The sequence below is a fragment of the Meriones unguiculatus genome, chromosome 1 (assembly GCF_030254825.1).
Source record: "Meriones unguiculatus strain TT.TT164.6M chromosome 1, Bangor_MerUng_6.1, whole genome shotgun sequence".
NCBI classification, from domain to species: domain Eukaryota; kingdom Metazoa; phylum Chordata; class Mammalia; order Rodentia; family Muridae; genus Meriones; species Meriones unguiculatus.
Genome location: NC_083349.1, coordinates 17,628,924 through 17,645,450, shown reverse-complemented (window position 1 = coordinate 17,645,450; position 16,527 = coordinate 17,628,924). Strand labels below are relative to the sequence as shown.

The window sequence follows — 16,527 nt, the reverse complement described above, 5'->3', positions numbered from 1 at the left end:
CTGTACACCTAAAGAAGCTAATCAAGAAGAAGGACCCTGGGTAAGATGCTCAGTCCTCATTCAGAAAGTCAAATGGGATGGACATCTGAAGAGAGAGAAAACAGGGAACAAGACAGGAGCCTACCACAGAGGGACTTTGAAAGTCTCTACCCAACAGGGTATCAAAGCAGAGGCTGAGACTCATAGCCAAACTTTGGGCAGAGTGCAGGGAATGTTATGAAAGAAGGGGGAGATAGAAAGACCTGGAGGGGACAGGAGCTCCAATGAGAGAGAGAGAAAAATTCTGGGCCCAGAGATTTTTTTCTGAGACTGATACTCCAACCAAGGACCATTCATGGAGATAACCTAGAACCCCTTGCTTAGATGAAGCCCATAGCAGCTCAGTATCTAAATGGGTTCCCTTGTAATGGGAACAGGGACTGTCTCTGACAAGAACTCAGTGGCTGGCTCTTTGATCACCTCCCCATGAGTGGGGTACAGCCTTACCAGGCCATTTAGGAAGACAATGAAGCCAGTCCTGATTAAACATGATAGACTATGATCAGATGGAAGGGGAAGAGTCCCTATAGTGGACTGGAGGAAGGGCATGGGAGGAGATGGGGGGTGGGATTGGGAGAGGATGAGGAATGGGGCTACACCTGGGATACAAAGTGAATAAACTCTAATTAAGGAAACAATAAATAAACAAATAAGAAGGTAATAAAATAAAATAGTGATGACAATGAAAAAGTAAATAAGCTCTAATTTATGAAAATAACTGAAATTTAAAAATCAAATGAATTTTTAAAAATAAATTTAAATTAAAAAAGCAATAAAAATCAAAATAGTTTCAGTTCCCTAGAAATAATCAGATTCACTAGGCCCCTCCCATCCGAGAATAAACAATAAAGGTTGCTGAGAATCACTCTCAGACACTCCATGCTGAGACCGAACCCGTTGACTGGAAGAAGAAACCAACTGGAAGATGTTTATAACAACTGAGTCACTTGGAAAGGACACTCTCCAACCTGTTGAGCTGTCTGTAGACTGTGCAGTGTGCTCCAGCTTCCCAAATTGTGTGAGCTGTCACCCAAGCTGGGTGGGCTATGATGATGCAGCCTTTGAATAATTCCTGCTTCTGTAAGTAATCCCTCAGCCATATTCCTGTGAATAGCTCTGATAAAACCAAGTGGTTCCCTAAGGTGGACTCTGGTGGGATCTGCACTTTGGTCTGTCATGGGCTCCATGATGAGTGCCTTGGTTATACAAACAGAATTACTTCCAGGTTACAATTTACCTTAATTCACCATTATCAGTCTTCCAAGAAAGGAATGTCTGTTAAGACAGCCTCACTCCTGAGATACTCTGTCTCACTTTGGGCAAACAGTTTCAGGAAGGAGAGATTTCCAGCCTTCACATAGCCTTCTACAGCTGCAACAACTTCCTCACTTCCAGGCACCTTCCCTCACCCCAATAAAGAGTCCCAACCAGTTTCTCCTCTTTGTTGAACCCTTCATTCACCACAGGAGAGAGGATGCCTGAGATGGTTTGAATGTAAGTGGCCTCCATAGGCTATTAAGGAATGCCACCATTAGGAGATGTGGCCTAGAGGGAGTAGGTTTTGCACTGATGAAGGTGTGTCACTTCTAGTGTTTGATGTTTCTGATGCTGAAGGCAAGCCCAATGTCACGCTCTCTTCCTGTTGCCTGCTGGTCCACACGTAGAAATCAGGCTCTTTCTTTAGTACTATGTCTGCTTGCATGCCTTCATGCTTCCCACTATTACGATAACAGACCAAGCCTCTGAACCTGTAAGTCATCCTTAATTAAGTGTTCTCCTTTACAAACATTGCCGGGGTCATGGTGTCTCCTCACAGCAATAGGAATCCTAACTAAGGCAGTGCCCCTCGTGGTATATGCCAAATTAACATCCTCTGCTAAGGTCTGACTCTGGTCTCCTTCCTAGCCCTTCACTATCTGAAAACCCACAAACCTGGGTCTGTGGCCCTCTTTGTTCTATTTTTTTCCCACCTCAGTTTTGTTTTGTTCTTTTTCTCTTTTATTGAAAATAGACTCTTTTCAGACAGGATGTTCTCAGATGGCTTCCCTTACCCGTATATTTTCCTGTTCCTCCCCAGCTCACCTCCCATCTGGATCCACACCCTGTTTTTCATTAGAAACAAGCAGTCATCTAAGGAATAAAATACCATACAATGCATCAAGGACCTCAAATAAGGCCCCTTGCAAAACAAACAAACAAACAAACAAACAAAACCACACAATCAAGCTGGTGAAGGAAATGAATAAAACTGTCCATGACCTAAAAATAGAAACAATAAAGAAAGCATAATATGAAGGAATCATATTATGAATATGAAGGATATTCATATTATGAATATGAATATCATAATATGAAGGAAATCATATGAAGGAAAATAAAGTGAGGGACAGTCTTAAACACATTGGCATAGGAAAAGTTTTCTGAATAAGAAACTTTTTTTTTACACCACAAGCACTAAGAACAATTAAAAAGTGGGTCCTTTTGAAACTGAAAAGCTTTCATATTGTGGCAAAAGACGCCATCATTCAGACAATGTGGCAGCCTAGAGTGTAGGAAAAGATACTTACCAATTACATATTCAGTAGAGAGTTCATATCTAAAATTTATAGATAACTCAGTGAACTGGACATCAAAACAGAAAACCAAATAACCCAATTTTTAAAATGGGGTACAGATGGAAGGCCTTCAGTGGCCACCTGGGGAAGACAGACCACAATTGCAGAGCACAGTTCCCAGCCTGCCCTGCACTGCCTGCAAACCTAGCAGCAAAGAGAGCTGCCCTGTCTCCTGTGCACCCCACTCTAGCTCAACCACCCTGACCCCTGGAGGCCTTCAGTGACCACTTAAGGAAGAAAGCCTTGTCCCTTGTGCACCCCAATCCCAGAAGCCCCTCAGCAGCCACCTGAGAAACACAGTTGAGAGGGCTGCCCTGTTCCATGCACACTCCATTCCCAGACCAGTGCCTGATCCCTGGAAGCCCTAGGCAGCCACCTGGGAAGGACAGGTGAGCCCCCTGCAGGCACAATTCCCAGCCTGCCCTATCATCCTGGCAAAGCTAGCAGCAGAGGATGCTACCTTGTCCCTGTGCACCCCATTCCAGGTTCAGTGGCCCGATCCCAGGAGACCTTCAGTGTATATCTGGGAACACAGGTCTACAGACTACCAGCCCACAGGGCAAACACAGCAGCAGTAGACTAACCTGGCCCGCCTACACCCTCCATCTACTATACCTCATAACTATGTGCATTCCTGCAAGCCAGGAGCCTCGAGGACACAGCCAATCCAGAGATAACCAGATGGCTAAAGACAGGCACAAGAGCACAAAGGACAAGTATGGGCAATATGGCAACACCAGAACACAAGGATCATATTATAATAAGCCCAGAAAATCTTAACACAGCAGAGGAACAAGAAAATGACCTTCAATTAAGTCTCATGAAGATGATAGAGGCCTTTAAAGAAGAAATGAATAAATACCTTAAAGAAATACAGGAAAATACAATCAAACAGGTAGAAGCTTTCAAATAAGGGGAAAAAAATCAATCCCTTAAATCCTCTAAAGACACACACACACACAAACACACACACACACAAACACAAAACAAAAACAAACAAACAAAACTACACAATCAAGCTGGTGAAGGAAATGAATAAAACTGTCCATCACCTGAAAATAGAAACAATAAAGAAAGCATATTCATATTATGAATATTAATATAATAATATGAAGGAATTCATATGATGAAAAAACTAAGAAAAAGAATACAAATAACAAAAGCAAGCATCACTAACAGATTCCAAGACATGGAAGAGAGAATCTCAGGTGTAGAAGATATGATGGAAGAAATCGATACATCAGTCAAAGAAAATATTAAAGCTGAAAATTTCCTGATACAAAACATCCAGAAAATCCGGGGTACTATGAAAAGGCCTAATCTACCTCAACACCCAGCTGTACCACTCCTGGGCATATACCTGAAAGATGCTCCACCACACAAGGACGTTTGCTCAACTATGTTCATACCAGCTTTGTTTGTAATAGCCAGAATCTGGAAACAACCTAGACCAAACAAACCCTCAGCCAAAGAGTGGATACAGAAGTTGTGGTGCATTTACACAATGGACTACTACTCAGCTATTAGAAACAAGGAAATCATGAAATTTGCAGGCAAACAGAAGGAACTAGTAAAGATCATCCTGAGTGAGGTAACCTACTCTCTTATAAGCGGGTATTAACCACATACTACAGGATAACCATACAACAACCCAAAGACCTGAGAAGCCAAACGCCAAGGAGGACCCTGGGAAGGTTCTTATTCTCCTTCAGAAGGGCATATAGAATAGACACTGGAAGCAGTTGAAGGGGAGGGGAAGGTCAGCAGCCGACCCCTAGAGGTACTCTGAAAGACTCCACTCAGCAGGGGATCAAAGCAGATGCTGAGACTCACAGCCAAACTCTGGACAGAGTGCAAAGAGTCTATGGAAGAGTGGGGGAATAGATAGACCAGGGGAGAAAAGGAGCTCCATACAGAGACCAACAAAGCCAACAAATCTGGACCCATGGGTGGGCCTGCAGAGATCGATGTACCAACCAAAGACTATGCATGGAGAGGACCTAGACCCCTTGCTCAGATGTAGCCCATAGCTCAGTACATGTAGCTCAGTTTCCATGTGAGTGCCCAAGTAAGGGGAGAAGGGGCTGTCTCTGACATGGGCCCTTTTGCTCACTCTTTGATCACTTCCTACTGCCAGGTGGCCTTGCCAGGACATAGAGAAAAAGGATCCAGACAGTCCTGATGAACTTGATAGGCTGGGTCAGATGGTAGGGGAGGAAGGCTCCCCCTTTCTGAGGACTAGGGAAGGGGGATCGAGTGGAAGATGGAGGGAGGGTGGGACGAGGAGGAGATGAGGGAGGGGGCTACAATCAGGATATAAAGTGAATAAATTATTAAAAATAAATTTTAATTCATTTAATTACTTAATTATTGTTTTTGCAATACCAAAATAAAGTCCCATTTTAAGAGTGAAGTCACAGAGCATAACCATAATTTTTATAAGACAAAACAAAATTTTAACAGTGTAAACACTCTCCAAAATCAATACCAAGTCTATTATTTTGATGTTACAAAGTTTGGCTGCCAGCAAGAAAAGCTCTTGCATGTGAACACACGGAAGTGCAGTTTTAATGCCTTATTAATTAGGAATGGTTTTAAATCTCATTCTTTATAAACATGATTTTTAAGACAGGACAAAAATTATGTAAAATCTTATTTCAATTTAAAAGTGCCTTTGGAGGCCTTTTTTCACTCAGCTCATGCCATTTGTTGGCTCTAACCATAAGTTATGAGCTTAAGTTAACTTTTTGTTACAGATGTTAGAGATTTTTACCATGTCAAATGATTTATAAGCCAATAACCAAAATATACAAAACATAGTGGATGTATACATTTAGACCAGTCAGAAACAAACATTTAGTGGCCCTATACATTTATCTATCTAAAACAGACAAAACCTTTCTTACTTTTTTAGCTGTAATTTCAAGGGAGGGGCTGAATCCAACTCTCATGGGCACAGAGCTCTTGTAGCAGGACCAGCCTTCAGCTTCTTTACCAGAGAAAATGAGAAGCTGCTGGTAGCCCCGTAACAGCACTGGGCTTGCTGCCATCTAGGTCCAGAGAGGAGACTTCCAGCTACAAGTGCAGGCCTCCAAGGGAAGAGCCAGGCTATCACTTTGTGCTGCCTCAATTCAGCCGCCTTCCTCCCCACCCCACCCCCGTGAAAAATCTTTGAAATGAGTTAAAACTGAGTCAAAAAAAGAAAACAAACAATGAGCAGATGAGGTTTGGCCGTTTTCACAGAATATGAAACAAAGACCAACAGTTGAGCAATCAAACAAAACTACAGGCATAAATTGGCCAACGTGGGACAGACGCTGACAAAACCAAGTTTCAAAGACAGAGCTCTGTATGTGAAGACTCTTGGATGAGGATCCCAGTCAAATTCGAAGTCATGGATCATAATCTTCTCTCTTTCAACAAATGGAGAATCAGGGAGTGCCCTGCCACCAGACTTAAAGAGTAATGCCATGTCCAGTGCCTCAGTTTTCAGTCTCCGAAGGTCTGGACCACACCAGAAACAAAACAGAAACCATCAAAAGCTTACCTCCTTATGGAGGAGCCGGCCATTGGTGGCGTTCACTTATCAACCTGAGAGGTAGATGAATGTACAGGGCAATCTCAGTGGAACCTGCAAATGTTGCAGCCCAAGAAGAGCTGCACAAACCACTTGAGCACTCATCTCAGGGTGATATTGATGGTTTATTGAACACCCCAAGGCTGACCATGATTGGGGCATAATCTGGGCTCTGGAGCCAGATTGTGACATTGACCTGTTTTACAGAGGCAGGTTATAAAGGCAAAAACTGCAATTAGTCTAGACATAGGCCCCCTTCACGTATATCCCCAAAGGGTAGCTTAGTCCGAATGTGGGTCCCTTCATAAGGGGAGTTGGGACTGACTCTTACATGGACTCTGTATGATTTCCAATCACTTTCCTTTGGCATGGCTGCATTGCCAGGCCACTGTGGAAGATCATGGGCACAGTCCTCATGTGACTTGATGTGCTGGGATGGGTATCCTCCCTCTTCTACCACCCTTTTCTGAGTGGTAAGGGAGAAGGGATAGGGAGAAGAGAAGGGAGGGCAGCACAGGGAAGAGAGGAGAGAGAGGTCTATGATTGGCATGTAAAGTGAATAAATAAATTAATTTTTAATTTTTATTACATATAAGTTTATTTACTTTACATCTCAAGAGTGTCCCCTCCCTCCTCTCCTCCAAGTTCCCCCTCTCCCTTTCTCTCCAGAAAAGGGGAGCCTGCCTCACCTCACATCAACCCTCCCCAGCACATCAAGTCACATCAGGACTGAGCATATCCTCATCCAGTGAGGCCAGGCAAGGCAGCCCCACCAGGGAGAACTGATACAAAAGCAGGCAAATTTCAAAAGGAAAGAAAGTAAAAAAAGTTACTCTGGTTTCTATATATAGCAAAATTGCCTTTCAAATGTGAAGATGGAAGAGCCACATTAAGTACAAACAGTCAGGATGTCTAATTTAACCGCTGCATATGTTTTCAGGTTGCAGAATGAAGCATAACCAGAATAGATGTTGCCTACAAAAATATATACTTAAAATATAAAAATAAATCATACAGAAAGGAAAATGATGAAACAATTGCCACACTGACAGTCAAATGAAAGCTGAAGAAACTTTATAAAATTGAAGTGTTATTCGCAGACTGGAAGTTAGCATCATAAATAAAGAAACTTACTTATTGAAAAAAAAAAAGTTAAGATAATGTTAGAAATAGTCAGTCTGTCAGAAAAACCAAAAATATTCATGTGCCTAACCAAGAGAACGTTTAATCACATGAAGAAAAAAAATTATATAACTACAAGACAAAGTTTATTACAGTTTATTACAGTTGATTAATTAAGTCCTCTCAGTAAGAAACTAAACAAGGAGACAGACATCAACAAAGACTAACAGCCTCCAGACCAGTGAAACCTCCATGGTGCAGGCCCCCACACAACCATGGAAGAATACAGGATCTTTCTGAGGTCCTTTGGTAATTTTATCTCATACGAGGCCATAAAAATCTCAACAAGTTGAAAAGGATATAAGTTATATATAGTACAGTGCAGAATTAAAGTCAACTGTAAGTGTCAGTGATTACATGCTGAGCCAGGGTCCCCTGATACAGTCAGTGAGAAAGAAAAACAGGCCAGAGTGGAGGGGACTCAACAAGACTGGGGCTGAGACAAATTTACTACAAGCAATCAGACTCTTTATATCCTTATCAGAAACAGAACATACTGGCAGTTTCCAGGAAGAACACAATTGCGGTTAGCAGGATACAGTGATGATCACAAGCCATACAGGACATACAAGACTAATGTCAAACACTGCTTGTCCTGTCGAGCATCTCCAAGCTTCGCTGATTTCTAGGGAACACAGAGAAAGAGACGGTGGCCTGAATGCTTCACTGCCCAAGGGAGTGACTCAGTTTCTCAGGAACTGAAAGGCACCCACAGGTGCCCCAGGAGCCACAGACCCTAACCTGAGAAACCTATGACACATGCCTCTCAAGCCAGCTAGGCCACCAACTCTGTGATTCCCCACAGTCAGTAACAGCCAGCTGGGAGTTACCTCAACATTTAGAAATTAAGTAATACTTCCTAAGTCAAACATCAAAGAAGAATTCAAAATGGGTGTTAATGACCGTGAAAGCAGAGCAGAGGTGTAAAGTAGTAGTTAGGGGTAATATCTAAGGCCTCTGTAGTAAACAAAAGTGTAGACCAGCCAGTGTCACTCCAAGAAAGCCTCTCAGGAGCTGTGCAGGAGTTGGGCATGATTAGACTTCAGATTCTGAGCCTCTTTCTATCAGTGATCATAGGTGGTGATAAAAAGCAGTTAGAAATTCCATTCACTGTTCTGGGAGTGTGAAAGGTAAAACCTGGATGAAAACGTTGTTACAAAACTCAGCACCCACACACCCTGAAGCCCTTGTAGGGTCATTCACGGTCACTTACCAGAGAGAAAGGAAACCATGGAAGAGGACTGTACACAGTTCTTTATGGAAGCAGCATAATAAAATATGTTAAAGTCATAGAATCCAGTGCTCGCCAAAAACAGAAAAAGATGAAGTACTGCTTACATGGGGACAGGAATGAACCATTAAAATACTGTTGTGAGGCTTAAGAGATGGCTCAGCAGATGAGATTGCTTACTGCATTTGCAGATGACCCGAATTCTATTCCCACCCCCACATGGTGGCTCACAACAACCTGTAACTCCATTCCAGGGGATCCAGCACCCTCTTCTAAACACCAGGCATGCATGGGGTACACATACATACAAGTAGGCAAAACATTCATGCACACAAAACAAAATTAATAAATCAAACACAAAAACTATGCAGTGAAAGAGGAGACATGCAAGAGAATGTGATCCCACTTGTGCAAAGGTCTAGAACACACAAAACTGATCTATAGCTGACCTATGAGAACAGTGATGACCACCAGAAAGGGCAGGGATGACCTCAGGTTGAGCAGCTCTGGGTAAAACATCCTAACTTAACGGCTACCATCTCCACTCTCCAAAGAAGCCCATGTACATAGCTGTGTGTATTTGCCAAAATTCAGTAAATGGTACCCTGACTCACACATTTCACTGTCTAAAAATTTTACCTCAAGAGCCCCCAGCCAGAAAAACCTATAAAGAAAGGAGTGCCTCTAATATGTATATGAAAGTATTTGAGGAAGAGTGAATTGATGTCCACAGCTTGCTTTGAAAAGAGTAAAATAGATGGACACATGAAGAAATAAATTAGGAAATGGATATAAAGAACTCAACAGCAGTGCAGTGGTTATAACTGCACAGCAGTCTTGATAAATCCTGTGCAACTCACTATGCTTCAATTCTTTCAGTAAGGCAGTGTGGACATTGAACCCCTAGATACAGGATAGAAAACACATCCCTCATATCAAATGTGCAGGACCAGTGACATGGTTCAGCAGTTAAAAACACTTGTTGCCAAGCCTGATAACCTGAGTTCCATTCTAAGAGCCCACATGGTGGAAAGAAAGAGCTGGTTCCTGTAGGCTGTTCTCTGATCTCTCCATGAACATCATGTCATTCACAGGTATGAATGACACACACACACACACACACACACACACACACACACTACATAGTGTAGGATAGACCAAGGGAGGGTATTAGGTCATTCATGGAGGCTCTCCAGGATCATAAGTAGACTCTTGAGGTGATAAAGCAATCATGATGAGACAGACAGATATTTGCTCAAATCAATAGATTCTAACAAGGGACTCAAAACAAGAGGTTAACAAAGAAATCAAGGTCTTCAAAAATGAGCTACACCCATGAATTCAGAAGAGGCACATAGGCAGCTGGACATTTGGATGTTGCTACCAACAGCACCAAGCAACAAAAGGTTTATCACACCAGAGAAGACATTCCATGGAGGAGAAAAGGGGGTCCAGGAAGGTGCTGTGAACAGCAGCATTCAGAGGACAGAGGCAGAATGATCTCCTAGTTATGCTGCAGAAGCTTCAGTTCACAACAAGAAAAGGATGGCATCCAACATAGTTTCCTGGCTGAAGAGGAATGCATGGGTCAACTCACACCTTCCTGGGCATCACTGGTATGGGAGCCACATTGCTTAATTTCTCTCTTCTCACTGGTGTGGAGACCTCAGTGCCACGAGACATAGTTCTCAAGTCCATACTAAATAGTTAGTCCAATATCAGAGTCTGGGCTATTTTCTACAATGCAGGGTACCAAACAACCCTACATCAGAGACAACTACAACCAGGCTACAGACACACAGGATATCCCAACCTGGATGCCCACACTGACAAAAGGAAATGGCCTGTGGCTCCTCCAAGGGGGGCAGATTACATGTACATCTGCCTCACAAAGTACCTTCCTGTTCCTTGCCATGGTGTCAGATTCCCGATCAGATGTTCCAACAAGTTCATCAACAGCTGGCTCAGGTCACACAGGTGTCTTCTGCATCCTCAAAATACACAGGGAAAGGTTTTCCTGAGGGCCACCTTGACATCCTTGTTTCTCAGAGAGTAAATGAGGGGGTTCAGGGTAGGGCTGATTGCTGTGTACAACAAGGAAACCACATTGCCATTCTCCAAGGAGGATCCAGTGACAGGCTGCACATAGGTATAGATGACAGCAGAGTAGTAGAGGGTGACCACCACCAGGTGGGCAGAGCAGGTGGAGAAGGCACGCTTCTTGCCCTCAGCTGAGCGGATGCGCAGGATGCTGGCAACAATGAAGCCGTAGGAGATCATGGTCAAGAGGAAGTTGATCACACCAAAATAAATATCTGCGATGACAATCATGATGTTGTTCAGGGTGGTTGAGCTGCAAGAGAGAAGCAGCAGTGGTGGGACTTCACACAAAAAGTGATGAATTTGGTTGGGGCCACAGAAATTGAGCTGTGCTGTCAGGCCAGTGTTTACACATCCGCTGATTGAGCCAAACACCCACACACAGCCTGCGAGCAGGACACAGAAAGGCCAGCTCATCAGCAGGCTGTAGTGCAGGGGATGGCAGATGGCCACATAGCGGTCATAGGCCATGGCAGTGAGCAGTAACAGCTCAGCCCCCAGAAACCAGGTCAGAAAGAAGAGCTGGGTCATGCATCCCTTGTAAGAGATGTGGCTGCCCTTGCCCACCAGGCCCTCCAGCAGCTTGGGAAGAACAGTGGATGTGCAGAAGATGTCCAACAGGGCCAAGTTTGCAAGGAAGAAGTACATGGGGGTGTGGAGACTTGGGTTCAGGCTGATGGCCATGGTGATGATGGTGTTTCCTACAAGAGCCAGGATGTAAAGAAGGAAGAAAAAGAACAAGAACAGAGCCTGGAGCTCAGGGCCCCCAGGGAGTTCCTGCAGGACAAACTCTACCACAGTCGTGTAGTTGTTCATTGCCACTTGGGAGTGAAACCCTGGGAGTTACTGTGACAGGGGTGGGTGTGGTCAAGGAGACATGAGGTGCAGGGCAGCCGTCTTCACACATAGGGTCCAGCCAGCTGTGGACTTGTCATAAGTGCTGTTGCTGTAGAAATGATGACATCAATCTCAGTACAGTGACACAGTCTGAGCAAAGCTGCTACACTCTGCACACAGTACACCCAAAACAGAAGGAAAGCTTCCCTGTGGTGGGCAGTATTGCTCTATAGCCTGTTTGCTCTGACATTAATTAATCATGTGCTGTGATACCATGTGACCAGGAGCTCCTATAAGCATCTATGTCAGCCTGCTAAGGTCTACCAAGGGCCAGTCTGTTCCCCAGCACAGATCTTTTGAACCTACATAGGACCAGTCTTATCAAGCGGCAGTCCAGATTTCTTGGAGGCAGGCTGAAAAAAGGCTCTAGGGAAGCATGCTTGGGAGTCTGGAGGGGAGAAAAGCACGGAGCAGTTGCAGCATGGCATGCAACTGGTTCAGGTGGCCCTGGCTATTGTGGAATTAACTGGACATAACTCTTTTGTGAACATAACTGCCTATTTCTCCATGACCACCCTAAATCACTCCATGATGGATGATGAACGTGGTGAGTAGACAGGCATAACTTCCCTGGCCTAGTAGAGGCTTGTGCCTGCCAGAGAAAGTGCCAGGCTGTGAAACACAGCATGAAAGGCATGGGCACAGATTCAAGCCAGGCTCCATATTTAGATCATTACTCCCTCCCAGCTTCAAGCCTATTCTCCTATATTTCACACACGTATCTACCTCTAATCACACAGGTTTCTTAGTATTTGGTCCTCTAGGGACAAGAAGCATGTGGACTGAGCAGCCTGAGTGAAAAAGCTCTGCTCCTCTCTAGTGTCTCCATGGGACTGAGAGGCCCAGACCCATCCTGGAGATCTCATGAGTGGGCTGTTGGCTACATGAAAAGAGAACTCACACCAGGATATGTCCTCAGCAAGGAAGCCTATCTCCTCCCCCACCCTGCTCCCCATGAATGCTGAGCTTGAGAGCAGGGACTGAGCTATTGATAGCCCCTCAACTCCACCCACTGAAGAGCCAAGGTACCCATAGACTATCTGGGACCAATACTTGTCCCAGCAAAAAGAAAAAAAAAATTGGTCTGTTAGCATTCCCTGCAGGTACCCAATGTCATCATATGGCATGTAGGCTTCCCATCTGAACTGCCAGACTCCCTCTGTCTGCATATCAGACGCAATACCTGTCTGCCTATAAATCTTTTGGCCACAGGTGTCCCTGAGCCCTGAGATCTGCACCAGATTCAGAGAAAACCACCAGGACTCTCTCACAAATCCAGATCTGCCCCAGAGCCAGGCGGCAGGGCAAGATTTCTGTATCAAAGGGATCAATGGCTCAGGTAGGTCACAAAGCAGACGATAGAGGCCAAACACTTAAAGCTTCAGGCTGAAACTATGAAGCAAAGTGATTCTGGTATTGAAGTGCTAATATATATACTAAAATGGCTCAGGGAAAAACCCAAACCTTTTTGAAAATCATCATCATCATCACACACACACACACGAGAAAAGGAAAAATAAAGAGAAGAGAAGATAAATGACCAAAAGGAGGAAGCACTGGAAGGAGAAACTCACGTAGAAGGAGGAGGTGACTGTCACTCTGAACCCAAGATGTCTACATGTCATGGAGAACAGGCAGTGTGACCACAATGTTACACAAGCTTAGAGCCCTGTCTCTTTGGTTTGCTGTTGACCTTAAAGTGGGGTCTGCTCCCTTGGGGTGGACACTGACATTGTTGATTGGGAGTGGCCCTCAGAGAGCAATTACCCACTTTGAAGTAAACAGGAATCCCTGTGGGCCACAGTCTCCAAGCTGAGGCATCAGGAGGACCCTAAGGCATAGAGAAAGCAGCTGCCAGAGGCCATACTCACAGCTCTAGGACCCTGACCTCTGTGGTGATTTCTACCCTGGGGATGACCTCAAGACAGCTTGGCTGAGAGCCATGTACACTTGATCCCTGTAGGAAGATGTATTTCATGTGAGCGAACTATTCCTCAGCAAAGTCAGTGGGTGGACTTCACCTCACTACATCACCTTTGTGTGACATGGGCCTAACCAATAAACCAACACGATTGGTTCGTCAGTGTTTGGGGAGAGAGCATAGGCCGCTTTCATTGCATTGCATTACACGGGGAGTATACAGTCAATGAGGTACATCACAGCTGAGGTCAGCCCTGGGTGGGGGCAGCTTTTCTCTGCAGCTTTCCCATTGTCCCATGAGGACAGAGTGTGTGAAGCCTGTGGAGGTGGAGGTCAGCACCAGCAAGAGGGTCTCCAGCTCCACCATGTTCTGTGGCACGGGGCATAGATGACAAGGGACATGAGCTCTTGGCAGCTGCTTGGCTTCCCTGAATAGCCAGAAGACCCACAGTCACAGAGCAGTGCAGAAAGTCACCATCTGAGTCAGTCCTTACAACAAACCGAAGGAGTGCTTGCTTTGGCCGCCCATATACTGAAACAAAACCCAAGGAGCTAAAAACAATCCAAGCTTCACAAGCCAAATGATCGCCCACTTAACAGAGCAACAAATGCAACAATTTCAGCACGACTCAAATTTTGAGCAATTCCTCCAGTACATTAAGATGTGATGTAAGCTTCAACTACATGTGGTATTTCTAATCAATAAAGGGACAATATCGAGTTATAAAACTAATGAGTAATCAAAGCCTGCTCCCAAGAGAGCTTTGAAGAAAGCTACTAATCTCAATTGATCCAGCATTTTAGACTGTTCCAGACAGGACTTCTATTAAGCCTGAAATTTCTCAACATTCAAAGACTGGATCACAAATGTTAATGCTTGCTTAAGTAACCATTTTTCCCAATTTCCTCTGAACCCCCAACAGGATTTCTGCCTGTCTAAAAAATCAGCTTGAAAAAATTCATGAGAACAACATCCAATTTCTTTTAAAGGCAGTTGGGTAAGTTTTTGGTTGCTTTCTGGGGTTATGAATGTTTATTGTCATTGGGAGATAGTTGTAAGTTGTTAATGATGTTATTCAGAGAGAAAATAAGGTTAGGATATTAGGTAATGCAAGTTAATTGTTAGTTAACTCATAGTCATACCAGACACTAGTCTAATTTATCACAGGAGTATACATTCAGATAGATATGATGATATAAAGATAAGTATATCTTCAAAAACCTCAGAGACCTACAGAATGTGGCATTTAAAAATGATTTCATTATTTTAGGATTCTTTGACAATGAGACTGATCATCTCCTGAAGGCACCTAGCCTACCTCAAAGAAGATAATGAGCATCAAAGAACCTCAATATGGAGATGGCTTCAAATGTGGCGAGCCAGCCACCCAGGCAAGGAAAATTCCCTCACTTCATGGCAGACAGAATTCTGCTAAAAATAGGCAAGCTTAAATCCAGGACAAGTCAACTGTCGTACTCTGCCAAGACAGGGTAAGCAAGTCCTAAATAGTCCTATATAGCTTCATATATATGTCTGTCAAATATACTGAGCCAGAAGGCTGAAGATGATGTTATAGAGAATTTGGGGTGACTGTTCAGACAGCAAACTGTCTCTGTCAATTTTTTATTTTTATTTTTTGGAAGCTGCTAACATGCACTTCCTATTTACTCAAATAACTAATTTTATTCCTTCTTAAGTCTCTGGTGGGGTTGAAGACCAAATAGTTTTAGTTCCACACTTAAGCTTAAGTTGTTTCAAGAAAATTTAAGAAAATGTTTTCGACATTCTCAGTAGAGTGTGGAGCTCTCATAGGGTCTTGTGAGCCCAGTGGCTGCTGCCCCGAGGAGGGGCGCGGTCCACAGCGGTCTTCCGCTGCCTCCGCACCGAGCTAGCGCCTTGGCACCGGGGTAGGCCCCTGCGCACCAGCTACAGCGCGGGCCACCGGCCCTCGGGCACAGGCTAAGGGGAGCCGCACTAATTGGAGCTGACTCGGCGCTGGAGGGATCGGCAGGAAATGGCGGAGGAGGCGTTGTTTTTTTTTTATAATCTTTTTTTTATTTTTTATTTTTTTATAAGTTACATTTTATTAACTCTGTATCCCAGCCGTGTCCCGATCCCTCATTCCCTCCCTGTCCCTCCCTCCCTCCCTCATCTCCACCGTGCCCCTTTCCAAGTCCACTGATAGGGGGGACCTCCTCCCCATTCATCTGATCCTGTTTTATCAGGTATCTTCAGGACTGGCTGCAAAGCCCTCCTCTGTGGCCTAACAGGACTGCTCCTCCCTTCAGGGGTGGGGAGACCAAAGAGCCAGTCATTGAGTTCCTGTTAGAAATAGTCCCTGTTCCCCTCACTTTGGGAAACCAATTGGTTACTGAGCTACCACAGGCTACATCTGAGTGGAGGTTCTAGGTTATATCCATACATGGTCCTTGGTTGAATGTCAGTCTCAGAAAAGACCCTGTGCCCAGATATATTTGGTCCTTGTGGAGTTCCTATCCTTTCCCCATCAGACTAACTCCCCTTCTTTCTTATGATTCCCTGTACTCTCCCAAAGGTTTGGTCATGAGTCTTTGCTTTGAAAACACTCAGCTCTATTTGTAATAGCCAGAACCTGGAAACAACCCAGATGTCCATCAACGGTGGAATGGGTACAGAAATTGTGGTATTTTTATACAATGGAATACTACTCAGCAATCAAAAAGGAGGAAATCATGAAATTTGCAGGCAAATGGTGGGATCTAGAAAAGATCATTCTGAGTGAAATATCCCAGAAGGAGAAAGACAAACATGGGATATACTCACTTATATAGACCTATAAGATATGATAAACATAATGAAATCTATACATCTAAAAAAGATAATCAGTTGAGCGGACATGGGGTAAGATGATCAATCCTCATTTAGAAAGACAGATGGGATGTGCATTGAGCGTATGACAGGAGTCTACTGAGTGCATCAGGAGGTG

At 44.2% G+C, this 16,527-nt stretch overlaps 1 protein-coding gene across 1 annotated transcript; it reads right to left on the bottom strand.

The window, feature by feature from the left end:
* Positions 1-10,636: 10,636 nt before the first annotated feature.
* On the bottom strand, positions 10,637-12,758 carry LOC110563316 (olfactory receptor 13A1-like). The gene is made up of 2 exons (XM_021660359.1): positions 12,749-12,758; positions 10,637-11,565 (listed from the first exon to the last, which is right to left on the bottom strand). The coding sequence occupies exons 1-2, from the start codon at positions 12,756-12,758 to the stop codon at positions 10,637-10,639; spliced, it is 939 nt and encodes a 312-aa protein (XP_021516034.1).
* Between the last annotated feature and the right edge of the window lie 3,769 nt (positions 12,759-16,527).